This window comes from Phyllobates terribilis, unplaced genomic scaffold (genome assembly GCF_046119375.1).
Source record: "Phyllobates terribilis strain yellow unplaced genomic scaffold, ASM4611937v1 Scaffold_12__6_contigs__length_324123572, whole genome shotgun sequence".
NCBI classification, from domain to species: domain Eukaryota; kingdom Metazoa; phylum Chordata; class Amphibia; order Anura; family Dendrobatidae; genus Phyllobates; species Phyllobates terribilis.
In genome coordinates this window covers 229,481,820-229,502,843 of record NW_027362772.1, presented here as the reverse complement: position 1 = coordinate 229,502,843, position 21,024 = coordinate 229,481,820, and the positions used below count along the sequence as shown (strand labels likewise).

General features: G+C 37.7%; 1 protein-coding gene across 6 annotated transcripts in view; it reads right to left on the bottom strand.

Annotated features, from left to right (window-relative positions):
* The window catches only part of PLEKHG5 (pleckstrin homology and RhoGEF domain containing G5), a 445,968-nt gene that overhangs the window by 296,220 nt on the left and 128,724 nt on the right, over positions 1 to 21,024 (bottom strand). For 3 of the 6 annotated variants that reach the window (XM_073656679.1, XM_073656680.1, XM_073656681.1), the window contains exon 3: positions 3,569 to 3,703. The exons of the other annotated variants lie outside the window; for them this stretch is intronic. In XM_073656679.1, coding sequence (XP_073512780.1) covers positions 3,569 to 3,703 — 135 coding nt within the window. The remainder of the gene's footprint in view (positions 1 to 3,568; positions 3,704 to 21,024) is intronic. 6 annotated transcript variants of the gene reach the window in all.

The following is a 21,024-nucleotide window of genomic DNA, read 5'->3' as shown; positions in this document are numbered from 1 at the left end:
CTACCCCTAGAGTGATTTTATGTACGCTTGAAATTGTTGCACAAATGTTGTGACATTTTAGCAGAACATATAACTTTTTGCTCTAAAGAGGTGCGAAAAAGGTAAAAGAGCAAAATGAAGACCATTTTGGATTTTGCACAAAATTCATGAACTATGTGCATCATTTTGGAGAGCTTGTAAGTTTGATGGAAAATTTGGTGCAAAAATGTCAACAAATTCCACAAGACAAATAAAGCAAAGAGACTTAACAAAGTAAAACCTCAAATGATGAATCGGACACTTAGTTCTTGATTACCTGTGGTGGGGTGCCCATATGGTGGTAGACCAGAATGCCGATGATCTGAATAAGTGATAAACTGAGACCATGAATAGCAACTGGTCCCTCTGCGGTGAGGCGGAAAATGACTGAATGGTTGCTGGAGTGAAATGGTGGACCAGGGTTTGGAAGGCTTCTTAGAAAGACCCATGGAAAACTTTGGGAAAAGGTTGCATGTTGGAATGTATTGACCTTGATAATGGCTTGCCTCTCTTGTATATTGAGGCCTGAAGAGTAACATAGCAAATAAATGAATAAGAAATTTTCTGGTCTGTGACTGCTAGTGACCAAGAAGTTGACCTGCCAGAGGTTGCCAACTAGTGAAGGCTGAGGGATATTGCCAGCCGGAGTGGATAGTCTGTTGAGGGCTGTAGAAAAAAACAGCCAGGTAGGAAATCAGTATAGGTTAGGGAGGAGAGGTCAAGCCCAAAAGGGGCTGTCGTCAGGTTCTGCAGAGTGTCCAGAGGATGCTTTTTAGCCAGTTGAGACTATAGTAAAGGTCTGGTTGACCTGTAGTCCTGAGATGGGATCTGGAAGCACGGTTCTGGATTTTGTTGGCCTTTGGGGAGTAGAAAATGGGGGGTGGCCAAGTTATATACTTTGAGAGATTTAGGGTCTAAATGGTGTCTAGCCAAGCTGTCCACTCTAGTTTGAGAGAAGACAACTCGAAGAGTGGTCTGAACGTGTGAGAGATGAAGTCCATAGAAATGTGACTCTTGAGACACAGGTTGTGGTGACCAAGGGACAGGTATCCATGATATCGAGATGGAACAGACACACAGAGAATCACAAAACCATTGTGCGCTGAATCTTTTGAGATGACGGTACAGTGATTGAATATTGTAGGGAATGGGTAGAAGTTACAGAGCCCATACAGAGTGTAGTGACAGTTATGGAGCACAGTTTCTTCTGCAATATTCCATCAGAACCTCATCCGAGCACTGAAGCCTTTACACACTTTGTGCCTGTTAAAGTGCTGGTATCTCATTATGTGCCGCTATATACTGCTGATACAATGAACCCACCTCCAACTTTAAATACTTATCATATAAAAGAGATTTTTCCAACTTCTATTCTGAACCTTGCAGCAGATCCGCTCTGCGGGCCATGCACATTGTTTCCAAACAGGAGCGGAGTGTAGTTAGTAAATTAATCTGATATACGTAGCTGATCAGCCTAATCCATAATCACTGAGCCAGGACAAGTCTCTAAGTCCCAACCTTTATCCTACTTCTGTCAGAAGCAAACCCTGTAAAACTCAAATCTAATTCTCCAGATTAACTCTGTCATTGCCTGGCCCCAATCTGCACCCTTAAGAAGCCACCTGTAGTTCTTCATATTTCACAGACGCATTGTACATGGCATTCAGCTGTAAAGCTTATCTCAAACTTTAGTCATTATTTATTTTTTATGTTATACTTTATCTTTTTTCCCAAAATTGGATTATTTAACTCTACATGTAAGTTCACACATTGTGGGTTTGATGCTGGCACTTTTCCGAGGCTTAATGCGTAGAGACTGGCACAGAAACCCTGCTGGGACTGGAGAGATCACAAGCAGAGGCGAGTATATTCTTTTAGACACACAGTTTTATCTATGGAGAAATCAGGACTAAAAATAAAAACAGCATACGGATGAGATTAAAAGAATCACAACCACTTTACCAGCACTGTATTCTGAAAATCTGGACAGAAAATCTGCAAAAAAATATGTCATGTGTGAACATAACCTTACTCAATAAAAGGGTCTTTGTAGGGGATTTGGAGTTTGTTTAAAAAAAACAGAGCATCAAATTCCCCCATACACATCGAATATGGCAAGGCTATATTCACCATCAAACACGACGATGCGGCTGCTAAGGAGGTACTTAAAGAAGTGACCCGGTCCTCTTTGGTAGCATCCTCCTTGAGTTCTAGGTGGTCAGAACCTGTGCAGGACTCCCCTTTATATGGGAGCTGTAATATTAGCAAAAAAGAAGGTGGGAAACTGGCACAAGAACCATCATGAATTGTGGGTGGAGACTATGTATTTTTTGTGTCCTAGGCAGATGAAGTCACTGGCGCCCCCCACCTCAAAATAAAACAATAAGTCAGAGACTAAGGTAACAGGACCCCTAATGCACCTCTTCCTTCCCCATCCGATGGGTCAGGAAACAAGCTCTGAAGACCACTTCCACTAGAATTGTTACCTTTTTCACCAAAAAATGTCAGCAAAAGTAAAAATAAAGTGGTGTACTTTAGGTATGTGACTTAACAGGGAGTGCAATTTCAAAGTTAGATACAGAATCAATAATTTTTTTTCAGACCATTTACACAATACAGGGACAAAAATAGCAGTACACATCCCTGACGTCCTATATTTTAAATGTCAAACCCAAGGATAGTCATGGAAAATAATATAGCGTAACTATAATGGGGGTCATTTGGTTTCAATAAAGGTGTCCAGCATTTGTCAGATACCCTAATGGAAAATAAACAGGCCCCTATTATAGATAAAGGGATACATCTGATGGTTTTTATGTCTGTCATGCGACAAATACAGCTTGCACAAAACTGATGATGGTTCTGGTGATGTATTCATGTACTGAGGGTGGTTTTGGTGATGTATTCCAGTTCTGGTAACATATTCATGTACTGATGGTTGTTCTGGTTCTGTAATCATGTAGGAATGATGATTCTGGTGATATATTCATCACCAGAACCATCATGAGTACATGAATACGAAACCAAAATAATCATCAGTACATAATTAGAGCACCAGAGCCATCAATAGTACATGAATATGACACCAGAAACATCATCAGTAAATAAATATGTCACCAGAATGACCATTAGTACATGAATGCATCACTAGAACCACCATCAGTACATGACTACATCACCAGAACCACCATCAGTACTTGACTGCATCACCAGAACCACCATCAGTAAATTAATACGTCACCAGACCCACTATCACTACATGAGTATGTCACCAGAACCACCATAAGTACATGAATACATCACCAGAACCAAAAGTACTTGAATACAAGAACCAAACTTAGTACAATGATCAATTTTAATGTCAGGTCAGCCTCATAAACAATCGTATCACATGAACCTACAACCCTACAACTCCTAGTATGTCCTTAACCATGGTAAGGACATACTGGGAATTGTTATTACCAGCCATCATCAGACTGCGGACCATATAGGAACCACATTACTGATGAGATGCAGTCAGTATCACAAATAAACATTTACGTCCAGGTACCTTAAAGATGACATCTTCTCTGGAGTCGTCTCTTTTCATCTCCATCTTGTCTAGATGCCATGATGACTTTTCACATCCACAGCTAGTCTCTGCAGACCTTCTCTGGTCTTTTGGGGCACATCCCCACACAGTGCCCTTAAAAATAAAAGTGTTATTAAAATGCCCTCTGTAAAAAATATCTGTCCATACTGTACCCTAAATAGGCCTCCTATGGTATATGACTTCCACACTGTCAACCATTATCAGCTATAACAGCCACACCATCCGCCCTTACGAACCACGGCCTGTATCATGGCTGTCCCCTCTCTAATTTTCCATTACACTTTCTATGTCTCCACACTCTCCCCCCATCATGCTAACTTCTTTCCATATTGTGCCCCCATTTCACACTGTCACCTATCTATATCTATTCTGTGCCCCCTCTTCACACTATGCCCTCATATTGCCTACCATGTTGTTCTCTTCAAATTGTAACCACTCCTCACACTGTCCCACTACACAGTATGATGGTCACCACAGTCGCCCATATGGTATGATATCCACAACAAGCCGCCAATCTATAGTATGGTCACCACCACAGCCCACATATATAGTATGATGCCAACCACAGCCCCGTAAATGGTATGATGTCTAAAATAGTCCCCCCATGTATGCTATGATGGCCCCCACAGCACAGCATACATCTATTGTATTCGCATCTGAGAGAGAGGGGTGAGCGGTGTCAGTGACTGACACTACTCGCCTGTATGCCAGCACCCTGGCTGTCACTGTGCTGAATGACTGTGGCTGAAGGAAGGTGGTCGCAGGCATTCAGCAACCCTTTTTTCAAAGTGTGCCCCCCACGGGTGGCAAGAGGTAGTGCCCTAGGAAGGTGCCTACTCTGACTACCACTTTTCCCGGCCCTGGGGAGAGGGAGAAAACACACCATCTCGGCACATAATGGGGGGCCCAATTTGCTCTTTGCTATGGTGCCCGCTTTCTTCTATACACACTGCCATGAGCAGATTAAAGACCATTTCCTAACAGACATCTAGGAGAATGTGTTGATTCTTGGTTACATGAACCTCAGCCAAGAAAAAGAAATGACTGCAGGGACTAATAAAACACAATCAGCAGGACATGCCGTGGGCACAGCACAAAATGCTGCCGTCTAAACATATGCAAAATACCTTATATAATACAGCGGGAACATGGGCTCTTTCTGGAAATCATATGGATTTTTTTTATTTAAAGAAAATCTAGTTATTTTAATATATATTTTAAGTATAATACAATCAGATTTGCAATCTCAGTTTCCTCTCAGGATGCCGGAGGAGAATTCCCAATTGCCTGATTTCTGATAAGACGGGAAAAAATATTGGAAGGAGAATGTCTGAATCACGCTGTGAGCTCTCTGCAACGGTAAAGACCCAAGATAAATTCATTCTGTTAATCTGGACAAGAATGGAGTAATGTAATGTAAAAGGAGGAAAAAAATCACCAACTCTCATCGTTTCCCTGGATCAATTAAACGATAATCTCCACCGTTGTCAAAAGGGTCGATACTCCAAAGCCTCTGAGCTTGCATGCTAAGAAATCAGTCGATCATTTAAAGGCCTCATTAGTGTCAGACTAAGGTGCCAGTGGCCCAACAGTAAACAATGGTGCAGCGGTCTCAGGGAGCGCCAAAGGAATACTGGACAATTTAGTAGATGTCAACCGACTTTTATTCTTCCTCCAATACCACTGCCACAACGCGTTTCAACGGTCTAAGCCGTCTTCATCAGGTGGGGTAACGGGGAATGTTACAATGACAGCTTTATAAAGGGGTGGTATTTTACAAAATTTAGACCACGTGTTGTAATCAATTAACCCTTTCATTGAAAAACTCCATATAATACATTCTTAACCAATTAACCTCTTATTTCCCCTGGAAACAGCATTGTGCACTAAAAAATCCCTACATGGATTCTTAAAATCACAATTCTTAGTAAAAACTTCCTATTTGTAAAAAAATAAATAAGTTTTTTTTTTCTTTTTTTTTTTTTTTTTTTTTTTAAAAATATATTTATTACCAACTATTAAAAATTATTAAAATCATCCTGGGGACCTTCTTGGGGTGTCTTGACAGTGTTATACTGCAGTTTCCAGCCCCCAATTCAAAAGTTGAATTTCTTAAAGAGACAGTGCACTTTCATATAAAATGGCCGAAAATAACCCTGTACAATTACCCACTACGATTATAAACCCCATAAATGTTTAAAAACACCCTGGGAACCTTACCAGAGTGTCCTGACAATGCTATACTGCAGTTTCCAGCCCCCAATTCAAAAGTTGGATTTCTTAAAGAGACAGTACACTTTCATATAAAATGGCCGAAAATAACCTTGTACCCTTGCCCACTGCGATTATAAACCCCATGAATGTTTAAAAACACCCTGGGAACCTTACCAGAGTGTCCTGACAATGCTATACTACGATTGTCAACCCCCAATTCTAAAGTTAAGTTTCTTAAAGAGACAGTACACTTTCATATAAAATAGCCGAAAATAACCTTGTACAATTGCCCACTGCTATAATAAAACTCATAAAACCCAATGCTATCCATTATCATGATCGGAACCTATGCTTCCAGTAAACTAAGTAACTGACGACAACATGAAAAAAGAACTAAATACCAGCCCGAAAGGGCAAGCAAATCTCCTGCTATGCTACGTCATACCATACCTTTAATCCTGTGCAGGTAGCCCCGCAAGCCATCATTAAACGGCTGATGACAACCCGAGAAAGATATGAGAGGGACAACATTAAACCTTCTCAGATTTAATGGTTTGATGTGTTTTCAATCGTAAGGTTCAAACCCTCAGGGTACAAAGTGCCCATTTTGTATATCCAAAAACTTTCTTTCTTTATAAGTGTACTCAATCGTTCTGGTCCATTATCCACAATGTGGTCAATAATGGTTATTTTCATCTTACTCGGGTCTTTGTGGTGATGGTTTGCATAGTGTCTGGAGACACTATGTAATTGATATCCTGCCCTTATATTAGATCTATGTTTATTTAATCGGGCATGGGCGGTCTGAATTGTCCGGCCGATGTATTGCAAGCCACAAGGGCACTCCAGCAAGTACACTACATAGGTGGATTGGCAGAAAAAGATAGAACCACAATAGATGAAATGATACATGTAGACATCAAACACCCAAATAAAAAATTTTATCCTTTACACCATAAGGGGTCACATATTGAGGCATTCCAACAATTAATATTAAAGGAAGTAAGGTCAATTCCCCGCATGAAAATGAGAGATAATTTGAAAAAAGAAGAGAGAGCAGCCATTGAATCTATCAGAGAAAATAATGATATTATCATTCGTAATGCAGATAAGGGAGGAGGAATTGTCCTTATGGATAGATCTTGGTATGTGGAAGAGGGCATGAGAATATTGAGTGATACAGAATTTTATGAGAAGTTGGAGGATGATCCTAATATCAGTATCTTTATAAAGTATAATCTTCTAATTAAGAAAGCTTATGAAAAGGGAATACTCAATAAAAAAGAAAAGAACTTTTTAGACATTGCACAATATAGAATACCTTTTTTCTATTTTCTGCCCAAACTGCATAAAGACCCCAAAAATCCTCCTGGACGCCCAATAATATCAGGGATCCAATCCATTACAAGTAATCTATCGCATTATGTAGATTTATTTTTGCAGACATATGTTCTGAGATTAACATCATATCTAAAGGACTCGTCACAATTAATTAAAGAATTAAGGGCTCTACCACCCATGGAGGGATGCGTTTTTCTCTCTCTGGATGTAGTGGCGCTCTACAATAATATTTCACATACATTGGGAATAAAGGTCATCAAAGAGGTTTTAACTGGAGACACTAATATGCCTATAGACCAAAGAGAATTCATTCTGAACGCAATAGCGTTCATATTGGAGAACAATGTGTTTTCCTTTGAGGATGGGTTATATAAACAGATCAAGGGCTGCGCGATGGGGACGAGATTCGCACCAAGCTATGCTAACCTTTTTATGGGTGCGGTGGAATCCGTCCTCATCGCGCAGCCGGGATCATCCACGAGTGGAGTACTTTTCTATAGGCGCTTTATAGATGATTTATTCATTATATGGCATGGATCAATGGAGGAGGCATTGAGCTTTGCGGACAAACTAAATCACAATGATTGGGGGTTAAAATTCACGGCCACAGCATCATCCACTTCTCTCCAATTCTTAGATCTATGGGTACAGTTCGACCACCTGGGGAGAATATTCACATCCACGTTTTTTAAACCAGTAGATGTGAATAGCTACCTCAAATTCAACAGTGGACACCTTCCTGGATGGATCAAAAATGTGCCTTATGGGCAGTATTGGAGAGTCAGGAAAAACTGTACTCTGGATTCTGACTTTAAGGTGGAATCCAAGATTCTCAAAAAGAGATTTTTGGAAAAAGGCTATCCAAAAAAACTTTTAAAAGATGCATATAAAAGAACATGCACTCTATCACAGGACTCGTGCTTGGACAGAAGGGAGAATCCGGATAGGGCTTCTGTAAGGACAGAGGAAAAGACAAAGTGGAGTTTAATTACTACATTTTGCCAATCCAGGTCGGTAGTACGGGAGTTATTACAAAAACATTGGTTTATTTTAAAAGGTGACCCCATTCTCTCCAAAAGTATCCCAGAGAAACCAAATATTATCTTTAGGAAGAATAGAAGTTTAAAAACCTTGCTTGCTCCTAGCAACACGAATAGAAAAAAGAAAAAAATAAGGGATGTGACGACTAATCCTAACACAGGAGGCTGCTTCACATGCAATACACCTAAATGTATGTGTTGTGGCGTTATAATCAATAATGCAAAAACCTTTAAATCTAATACCACTAATGAGGTTTTCCAGATCAAGCAGAGATTAACATGCCAATCCACCTATGTAGTGTACTTGCTGGAGTGCCCTTGTGGCTTGCAATACATCGGCCGGACAATTCAGACCGCCCATGCCCGATTAAATAAACATAGATCTAATATAAGGGCAGGATATCAATTACATAGTGTCTCCAGACACTATGCAAACCATCACCACAAAGACCCGAGTAAGATGAAAATAACCATTATTGACCACATTGTGGATAATGGACCAGAACGATTGAGTACACTTATAAAGAAAGAAAGTTTTTGGATATACAAAATGGGCACTTTGTACCCTGAGGGTTTGAACCTTACGATTGAAAACACATCAAACCATTAAATCTGAGAAGGTTTAATGTTGTCCCTCTCATATCTTTCTCGGGTTGTCATCAGCCGTTTAATGATGGCTTGCGGGGCTACCTGCACAGGATTAAAGGTATGGTATGACGTAGCATAGCAGGAGATTTGCTTGCCCTTTCGGGCTGGTATTTAGTTCTTTTTTCATGTTGTCGTCAGTTACTTAGTTTACTGGAAGCATAGGTTCCGATCATGATAATGGATAGCATTGGGTTTTATGAGTTTTATTATAGCAGTGGGCAATTGTACAAGGTTATTTTCGGCTATTTTATATGAAAGTGTACTGTCTCTTTAAGAAACTTAACTTTAGAATTGGGGGTTGACAATCGTAGTATAGCATTGTCAGGACACTCTGGTAAGGTTCCCAGGGTGTTTTTAAACATTCATGGGGTTTATAATCGCAGTGGGCAAGGGTACAAGGTTATTTTCGGCCATTTTATATGAAAGTGTACTGTCTCTTTAAGAAATCCAACTTTTGAATTGGGGGCTGGAAACTGCAGTATAGCATTGTCAGGACACTCTGGTAAGGTTCCCAGGGTGTTTTTAAACATTTATGGGGTTTATAATCGTAGTGGGTAATTGTACAGGGTTATTTTCGGCCATTTTATATGAAAGTGCACTGTCTCTTTAAGAAATTCAACTTTTGAATTGGGGGCTGGAAACTGCAGTATAACACTGTCAAGACACCCCAAGAAGGTCCCCAGGATGATTTTAATAATTTTTAATAGTTGGTAATAAATATATTTTTAAAAAAAAAAAAAAAAAAAAAACTTATTTATTTTTTTACAAATAGGAAGTTTTTACTAAGAATTGTGATTTTAAGAATCCATGTAGGGATTTTTTAGTGCACAATGCTGTTTCCAGGGGAAATAAGAGGTTAATTGGTTAAGAATGTATTATATGGAGTTTTTCAATGAAAGGGTTAATTGATTACAACACGTGGTCTAAATTTTGTAAAATACCACCCCTTTATAAAGCTGTCATTGTAACATTCCCCGTTACCCCACCTGATGAAGACGGCTTAGACCGTTGAAACGCGTTGTGGCAGTGGTATTGGAGGAAGAATTAAAAGTCGGTTGACATCTACTAAATTGTCCAGTATTCCTTTGGCGCTCCCTGAGACCGCTGCACCATTGTTTACTTGTGAGATATCTCCATGCGGAGCTAAAGCGGCAGGAGCGGCCTGGTCTATTTGGATGTTTGAGGACCTGCGGTATCCAACCACCGGGTTAAACTACTGAGGACCTGCGGTGACGTGGTATCTGGTCCAGCAGGATCGTGTGACCACTTGAGGAGCACGGAGTTGCGAGGCAAACACCGACAGGACGGTACTACAAATAGAGGTGACCCGGAGCCTCATTAATTACACGCTTAATCTTGGTTGTGTAGACGTACACAACCTTCACAGGTGAGTGTACTGGCACTTTTTAAATTAAGCAAATAGCCCTGTGAGTCTACACATGCGCCCTTTCTTTTCTTTTCACAAGTGGCCCAACAGTAACAGTGACTCTGGGGGCCCACTGTTTAGTTAAATGCAAATATTACATTAACTTCATTAACAAATTGACCTCTCCTTCTAAATAATAATAAACTAGGTACGGTAGTTAATTGAATGAATGAATGAATGAATGAATGATGAGATGCTGGCTTGGTATGGTACTGTACTGTACATAGTAAATCAATTGTATTTTGCCAGCTACTGCACATAACAGAGGTGGGGGCCCACCAGAGGATTTACCCTCTCCCCTATATGCCAGTCCGAGCATGGGCCCCATCAGGAGCAGAGTGACACTTTCTTCTCATGCCGACTTAATCCTGTGCCCAGATGGGGTACGAATCAGACACAACAGACAGGAAGCAGTGCTTGCATGTGAAAAAATGATTATGTGACCCACATAGAGAAGTGCTCATAGAAGAAACACAGGTAATGAAAGTATATTAGAAAAGCAATTAGGACGTATAAAAGGGGGTCAAATAGTAGTGGAAAACCCCTTTAAGGCATATTATTTTTCCATTACATTGCTACATTTATGTTTAGTACATAATTAAGCCTATGTGTCAAGATACATAAGTCATAGTTCAATATTTCATTGCTGGACACTAAATAATATTCCTCAGCATAACTGCCCTCATAAATGTTAAGGGTGAGACCACACATTGTGGATGGCTACCCACCCACTGTCTGCCAATAGGCGCAGAATTTCAGCCACATGGACAACTGGTCCGTGTGCTCTGACCTTAATTCAACAACGCTTATCAGTTGTCTATATTGTCTTCTTTTTCGTATATATTGAATTATTCTTTTGCATTATTGCATTATTCTGCATTGACAGATAACCTTGACAAAGGACACAAATTAGCCGAAGCGTCAGATTTTGTTCTGTTTCCCTTTTGGTCGGCGTTTCATGAAATATTATTTCGCAAATTTCGTGAGCATCTCATTTTTCAGTGTCGAATTTACCTATTTTCTAAAATAATACTGCACCCAATAGGTATTTGTTATGCATTCAATAAATCAAATTTCAATATCACTGGATCCGACATCACCTCAAAGCAAAAAGGTGCTAATATATGCAGGGGAAGATAATCGCTCCTCAGTAGACTGAACGTCTCCAGCCCATCCAGAGACATCACATAGCACAATGGAAATGCAAGATTTCCATGCCATCTCTATGGGGGAGTCAATTGCTTCTGTAGTTCCATGTTCCAGGATTTTAGGCTTTATGAAACTGCAAAAAATAATATGAACCTGAAATATGGACATATCATAGTCATGTTTGGGGTTTCTATGATGGGGAAATTATGATAAAAAATATGGCGGTCATATTATCCCACTAGGGGGTTCCTGTAGGGAAATATGAAATAAATTAGAATTATGTCCTGCACGCATTTTTCCTTGCATATGATTATACATCACAGATCAAACCCGTAGGACGTTTCTGCATTTTATCCCTTATGTTTTTCTCCTGTTTTTGCCTTGTTTGTAGGTCTTTTTGCCATTTCATCTTTTTATCTTGCTAGGCACCATAACCTTTTTTGTATATTAAACCTAATAATTTAAACTAATAGTACTCTGCATAGAAGATGGATGGATGCTCACAGATCTTTCAGAATTCATCTTGTATTTATTGAAGTTTCATTGTTTATTTAATTTATTTTTCGTGTCCGATACTGTTGTTTTTAATGTAGATATGTCAATCATTTAATTAATAAAGAATATACTTCTTATGCATATTTATTGAGTTATGCACTCCTTTTTTGTTTAGGGTATGTAATAATATAACTATAACAATACTGCCCCTATGTACTAGAATATAACTACTATAATACTGCCCCTATGTACAAGAATATAACTACTATAATAATGCCCCCTATGTACAAGAATATAACTACTATAATACTGCTCCTGTGTACAATAATATAACTACTATAATACTGCCCCTATGTACAAGAATATAAGTACTATAATACTGCCCCTATGTACAAGAATATAACTACTACAATACTGCCCCTATGTACCAGAATATAACTACTATAATGCTGCCCCTATGTACAAGAATATAACTACTATAATACTGCTCCTATGTACAAGAATATAACTACTATAATATTGCCCCCTATGTACAAGAATATAACTACTATAATACTGCTCCTGTGTACAATAATATAACTACTATAATACTACCCCTATGTACAAGAATATAAGTACTATAATACTGCCCCTATGTACAAGAATATAACTGACGCGCCCCTGGACCTGTGCCAAGTAGCGTTGCGCACGCGGGGGCCAACCCGGAGCCGGATCTGATAGGGGTAGTAGTTTCGTGGTGGTGACCCGGTCCGTGCCCAGGGAGTCAAACTAAGTGGCAGTGCTTGTCAGAAGATGTTATATTGCTCGACTACGCCACCCGTTGAATGCGGTTATGAGACCGCCGCTGCAGGGCAGACCGCTGAGGCCGGTGGTACGGTTGTGCAGCGTGGATGGTATAACCCCCAACGGGAGGGGTAAGGCCTCAGGGCAGCGGACGTGGATGATGAAACACTCAGAGACGGTGCGGTGTCGTTCAGGGTCTTTACTGGTGGCAAAGGTAGACCCTCCCGGAGTACTGGCTAGCGATCGGGGCCTGGTCAGTCCGTGAGCAGATGGAATCTCCCCTGGCCAGGCGGAGTTGTAGGCCTCCCCAACTAATCGTACTCTTCTGGCTACCTTGCTAGAGGCGGGTAAAAGTAGCCCACGTCCCTGAGTGTACCGTGTGGTGCTCACCCGTATGGCCGGTGACTCGGGGCCTTCTGGTAGCTTCCGCTCCACGACGGCGGTGCTGGTCCCTTGCGTGTGACCGTGCCTTCGGGTTTCTTGGCCAGAGGACCTGAAATCCCCTGCCGGTCGGTTTCTGCTGCTGGGTAAGGATTCGTCCCCACAGCCTCGGACTCCGGGTCCGGTCAGAACTCTTCAATCAGGGCGAGCTCTACAGCTTCCAGTCCCTGATCTCTTTTAGCACAGCTCCCACAGAGCTCCTGATCTTTCTTTCCCTAAAGCTGCTCCACTACAGACCAGACTGTGTCTCTGTCTGTGTTCCCTCACTCTACTCTACTCACTAACCCTGCCTCAGCCCCAGCTTTATATAGGGGAAGTTCTTCCCCTCCCAGGACTGGGCAGGAGGTGTGGTATGCTTAGGATTCCTGACCAGGAGACCTCCCACCTGCTCACAGACGTAATATGGCTATTACTGTGGAAACCAGACCCCTGGGGTGCCACATAACTACTATAATACTGCCCCCTATGTACAAGAATATAACTACTGTAATACTGCTCCTATGTACAAGAATATAACTACTATAATACTGCTCCTATGTACAAGAATATAACTACTATAATACTGCTCCTATGTACAAGAATATAATTACTATAATACTGCTCCTATGTACAAGAATATAACTACTATAATACTGCTCCTATGTATAAGAATATAACTACTATAATACTGCTCCTATGTACAAGAATATAACAACTGTAATACTGCTCCTATGTACAAGAATATAACTACTATAATACTGCTCCTATGTACAAGAATATAACTACTATAATACTGCTCCTATGTACAAGAATATAACTACTATAATACTGCCCCTATGTATAAGAATATAACTACTATAATACTGCTCCTATGTACAAGAATATAACTACTGTAATACTGCTCCCTATGTACAAGTATATAACTGCTGTAATACTGCTCCCTATGTACAAGAATATAACTACTATAATACTGCTCCTATGTACAAGAATATAACAACTATAATACTGCTCCTATGTACAAGAATATAACTACTATAATACTGCCTCCTATGTACAAGAATATAACTACTATAATACTGCTCCCTATGTATAAGAATATAACTACTATAATACTGCTCCTATGTACAAGAATATAACTACTATAATACTGCTCCTATGTACAAGAATATAACTACTATAATACTGCATTCTATGTACAAGAATATAACTACTATAATACTGCTCCCTATGTACAAGAATATAACTGATATAATACTGCCCATATGTACAAGAATATAACTACTATAATACTGCCTCTATGTATAAGAATATAACTACTATAATACTGCCCCCTATGTACAAGAATATAATTACTATAATACTGCCTCTATGTACAAGAATATAACTACTATAATACTGCCCCATATGTACAAGAATATAACTACTATAATACTGCCCCTATGTATAAGAATATAACTACTATAATACTGTTCCTATGTTCAAGAATATAACTACTATAATACTACCCCTATGTATAAGAATATAACTACTATAATACTGCCTTTATGTATAAGAATATAACTACTATAATACTGCTCCCTATGTACAAGAATATAACTACTATAATACTGCCCCTATGTACAAGAATATAACTACTATAATACTGCCCATATGTACAAGAATATAACTACTATAATACTGCTCCTATGTACAAGAATATAACTATTATAATACTGCCCCTATGTATAAGAATATAACTACTATAATACCGCTGCTATGTACAAGAATATAACTACTATAATACTGCTCCTATGTACAAGAATATAACTACTATAATACTGCTCCTATGTACAAGAATATAACTACTATAATACTGCTCCTATGTACAAGAATATAACTACTATAATACTGCCCCCTATGTACAAGAATATAACTACTATAATACTGCCCCCTATGTACAAGAATATAACTACTATAATACTGTCCCCTATGTACAAGAATATAACTACTATAATACTGCTCCTATGTACAAGAATATAACAACTATAATACTGCTCCTATGTACAAGAATATAACTACTATAATACTGCCTCCTATGTACAAGAATATAACTACTATAATACTGCTCCCTATGTATAAGAATATAACTACTATAATACTGCTCCTATGTACAAGAATATAACTACTATAATACTGCTCCTATGTACAAGAATATAACTACTATAATACTGCCTTCTATGTACAAGAATATAACTACTATAATACTGCTCCCTATGTACAAGAATATAACTGATATAATACTGCCCATATGTACAAGAATATAACTACTATAATACTGCCTCTATGTATAAGAATATAACTACTATAATACTGCCCCCTATGTACAAGAATATAATTACTATAATACTGCCTCTATGTACAAGAATATAACTACTATAATACTGCCCCATATGTACAAGAATATAACTACTATAATACTGCCCCTATGTATAAGAATATAACTACTATAATACTGTTCCTATGTTCAAGAATATAACTACTATAATACTACCCCTATGTATAAGAATATAACTACTATAATACTGCCTTTATGTATAAGAATATAACTACTATAATACTGCTCCCTATGTACAAGAATATAATTACTATAATACTGCCCCTATGTACAAGAATATAACTACTATAATACTGCCCATATGTACAAGAATATAACTACTATAATACTGCTCCTATGTACAAGAATATAACTACTATAATACTGCCCCTATGTATAAGAATATAACTACTATAATACCGCTGCTATGTACAAGAATATAACTACTATAATACTGCTCCTATGTACAAGAATATAACTACTATAATACTGCTCCTATGTACAAGAATATAACTACTATAATACTGCCCCCTATGTACAAGAATATAACTACTATAATACTGCCCCCTATGTACAAGAATATAACTACTATAATACTGTCCCCTATGTACAAGAATATAACTACTATAATACTGCTCCTATGTACAAGAATATACTATAATACTGCCCCTATGTACAAGAATATACTATAATACTGCCCCCTATGTACAAGAATATAACTACTATAACACTGCCCCTATGTACAAGAATATAACTACTATAATAAGGCTCCTATGTACAAGAATATAACTACTATAATACTGCCCCTATGTACAAGAATATAACTACTATAATACTGCTCCTATGTACAAGAATATAACTACTATAATACTGCCCCTATGTATAAGAATATAACTACTATAATACCGCTGCTATGTACAAGAATATAACTACTATAATACTGCTCCTATGTACAAGAATATAACTACTATAATACTGCTCCTATGTACAAGAATATAACTACTATAATACTGCTCCTATGTACAAGAATATAACTACTATAATACTGCCCCCTATGTACAAGAATATAACTACTATAATACTGCCCCCTATGTACAAGAATATAACTACTATAATACTGTCCCCTATGTACAAGAATATAACTACTATAATACTGCTCCTATGTACAAGAATATAACAACTATAATACTGCTCCTATGTACAAGAATATAACTACTATAATACTGCCTCCTATGTACAAGAATATAACTACTATAATACTGCTCCCTATGTATAAGAATATAACTACTATAATACTGCTCCTATGTACAAGAATATAACTACTATAATACTGCTCCTATGTACAAGAATATAACTACTATAATACTGCCTTCTATGTACAAGAATATAACTACTATAATACTGCTCCCTATGTACAAGAATATAACTGATATAATACTGCCCATATGTACAAGAATATAACTACTATAATACTGCCTCTATGTATAAGAATATAACTACTATAATACTGCCCCCTATGTACAAGAATATAATTACTATAATACTGCCTCTATGTACAAGAATATAACTACTATAATACTGCCCCATATGTACAAGAATATAACTACTATAATACTGCCCCTATGTATAAGAATATAACTACTATAATACTGTTCCTATGTTCAAGAATATAACTACTATAATACTACCCCTATGTATAAGAATATAACTACTATAATACTGCCTTTATGTATAAGAATATAACTACTATAATACTGCTCCCTATGTACAAGAATATAATTACTATAATACTGCCCCTATGTACAAGAATATAACTACTATAATACTGCCCATATGTACAAGAATATAACTACTATAATACTGCTCCTATGTACAAGAATATAACTACTATAATACTGCCCCTATGTATAAGAATATAACTACTATAATACCGCTGCTATGTACAAGAATATAACTACTATAATACTGCTCCTATGTACAAGAATATAACTACTATAATACTGCTCCTATGTACAAGAATATAACTACTATAATACTGCCCCCTATGTACAAGAATATAACTACTATAATACTGCCCCCTATGTACAAGAATATAACTACTATAATACTGTCCCCTATGTACAAGAATATAACTACTATAATACTGCTCCTATGTACAAGAATATACTATAATACTGCCCCTATGTACAAGAATATACTATAATACTGCCCCCTATGTACAAGAATATAACTACTATAACACTGCCCCTATGTACAAGAATATAACTACTATAATAAGGCTCCTATGTACAAGAATATAACTACTATAATACTGCCCCTATGTACAAGAATATAACTACTATAATACTGCTCCTATGTACAAGAATATAACTACTATAATACTGCCCCTATGTACAAGAATATAACTACTATAATACTGCCCCTATGTACAAGAATATAACTACTATAATACTGCTGCTATGTACAAGAATATAACTACTATAATACTGCCCCTATGTACAAGAATATAACTACTATAATACTGCTCCTATGTACAAGAATATAACTACTATAATACTGCTCCTATGTACAAGAATATAATTACTATAATACTGCCCCTATGTACAAGAATATAACTACTATAATACTGCCCCTATGTACAAGAATATAACTACTATAATACTGCCCATATGTGCAAGAATATAACTACTATAATACTGCCTCTATGCATAAGAATATAACTACTATAATACTGCCCCCTATGTACAAGAATATAATTACTATAATACTGCCTCTATGTACAAGAATATAACTAAACTACTATAATACTGCCCCTATGTATAAGAATATAACTACTATAATACTGCGCCTATGTACAAGAATATACCTACTATAATACTGCCCCCTATGTACAAGAATATAACTAAACTACTATAATACTGCCTCCTATGTATAAGAATATAACTACTTTAATACTGCTCCTATGTACAAGAATATAACTAGTATAATACTGCCCCTATGTACAAGAATATAACTACTATAATACTGCCCCTATGTACAAGAATATAACTACTATAATACTGCCCCTATGTATAATAATATAACTACTATAATACTGCTCCTATGTACAAGAATATAACTACTATAATACTGCTCCTATGTATAAGAATATAACTACTATAATACTGCCCCCATGTACAATAATATAACTACTATAATACTGCCCCCTATGTACGAGAATATAACTACTATAATACTGCCCCTATGTACAAGAATATAACTACTATAATACTGCCCCTATGTACAAGAATATAACTACTATAATACTGCCCCTATGTACAAGAATATAACTGCTATAATACTGCCGCCTATGTACAAGAATATAACTACTGTAATAATGCCCCTATGTACAAGAATATAACTACTGTAATACTGCCCCTATGTACAAGAATATAACTACTATAATACTGCGCCCTATGTACAAGAATATAACTACTATAATACTGCCCCCCTATGTACAAGAATATAACTACTATAACACTGCTCCTATGTACAAGAATATAACTACTATAATACTGCCCCTATGTGCAAGAATATAACTACTATAATACTGCCCCCCTATGTACAAGAATATAACTACTATAATACTGCTCCTATGTACAAGAATATAACTACTATAATACTGCCCCCTATGTACGAGAATATAACTACTATAATATTTACAAGAGTAAAACTATGATAATACTCCATGTGGACAAGCATTACTGCATCACTGACAACAGACGTATGTTAATGATTACATTGTGGTTTTTGGAGAAGAATGGCCCCATTCGAAAATGAATAGTGGTAAGCATACTATATATGATCTGTTTTATATATGTTTTATTTATGCACATATTTTGGAACTTAGTTGTGTGTATATATATATATATATATATATATATATATATATATATATATATATATATATATATATATATATATATATATATATATACACAGTATATTACTTAGCTCCATGTAGCCAGTTGTGATATTTTTCCATTACAATACTGCCATCTAGTGTTACTCAAAGGTTTAGCAAACACTTCCAAGTTGTTGATAACATACTATGTGGACAAAAGTGTTGGGACACATGTCTTTGGAATTTGGTTTTCTCTTCCAGTCTCATAGCCCCCCCTTGTATAATATCCAGCCTCTTGCCCCCCAATGTATGGCATCCGGACCCTCATTCCCTCGTGTATAACATCCGGTCCCCCTGCCATGTTGTCTGCCTTTACTAACAATGTGTCAGAGCGGCCGGAGGTGCAGAGCTCCCTGATACCAGTAGGTCCTGTAATAGAAGCCACTGGGGTAATAAGTCCGTTCATGACATTCCTTCCCTCCTGAATCTTCCCCCATCACCTGTGAGTGAAATTATTTAGGAGTGGAATTAACCGCAGCAACTCAGCCATGGAGTGGAGACCCCGTAATGTTACAGAGTGGGGGGCCAGTGCTGAAGAGCAGAGGGTGGAAAATTCACCAACGCTCTGCTGACCCCTTAGCTGCAGAGTCCAGACCTTCTCTGGTATTAACATCAGCACAAACACTGCGCCCTGCCAGGAGCTTCATGGCCGAGCAGCTGCATGCAGCCTTACATCACCAAGCACAATGCTGAGTGTCGGATGGAGTGGTGTAAAGGAGTAAAAGGATCTGGTGTCAGGTGATTCCTTTGAGTAGGGAGTCAGATACTGTACATTACACAAGTGCTGCTTAGTCCAGAATCAATAGATTAGTGTCATACAATTAATGTTTAGGGACCACAAATGTGAAAGTGTGATATTGTTGTCACCCAAAGGCTAGCACAGAGAGTAGGTGATAGATCGAGAACTGATCATCTATTCAATCAGTAACACAGGTGCCAAATCTGTGATGTTTAAAGGATTGAATAATATAACCAAAATGTAGCATCTTTCTTTATGAAACAGTGCCACTCTAGTCCATAGGCAGTGTCTGGCATTGCAACTAAGTCCTATTTATGTAATTGGAGCTAAACAGCAATATTGCGCACAGCCTAAAAAATGAATGACATGATTTCTTGGTAAATCAGATTTTAACTGTCTCATAACAGCCCATCAAAAGTAAATATGTCCATAGACACCTGACCAATGGCAAACAATTAAATGATAAGCCTTTTTGATGTTTTCATACAGAACCCTGCAAATCCAAAATAAAAGCATCAAAATTCAGCCGAACAAATTTCCAATTGATATCTGTCACAAATGGCTATTCACAAGCTAATACCTATTTCTTGCATTAGACTTCTAGATGTCACCACTAGGGGGAGCTTAGGAGCTCACTGCATACTGTTTTATTTTGGAGATGCAAGTATAACAGTATGCGGTAAGCTCCAAAGCTCCCTCTAGTGGTGAAGGCCGAAAACCACAATATAATGTTTTCTAATCTATGTCTTTGCATCAGAAATACATTATTATTTCTCAGCCTTGGTTTTGGTGGCACCAGGATCAATGTTGTATTTGCATTGTACGGTTTTAACAATCCTCCAACCTCCTGAGTTTGATGAATG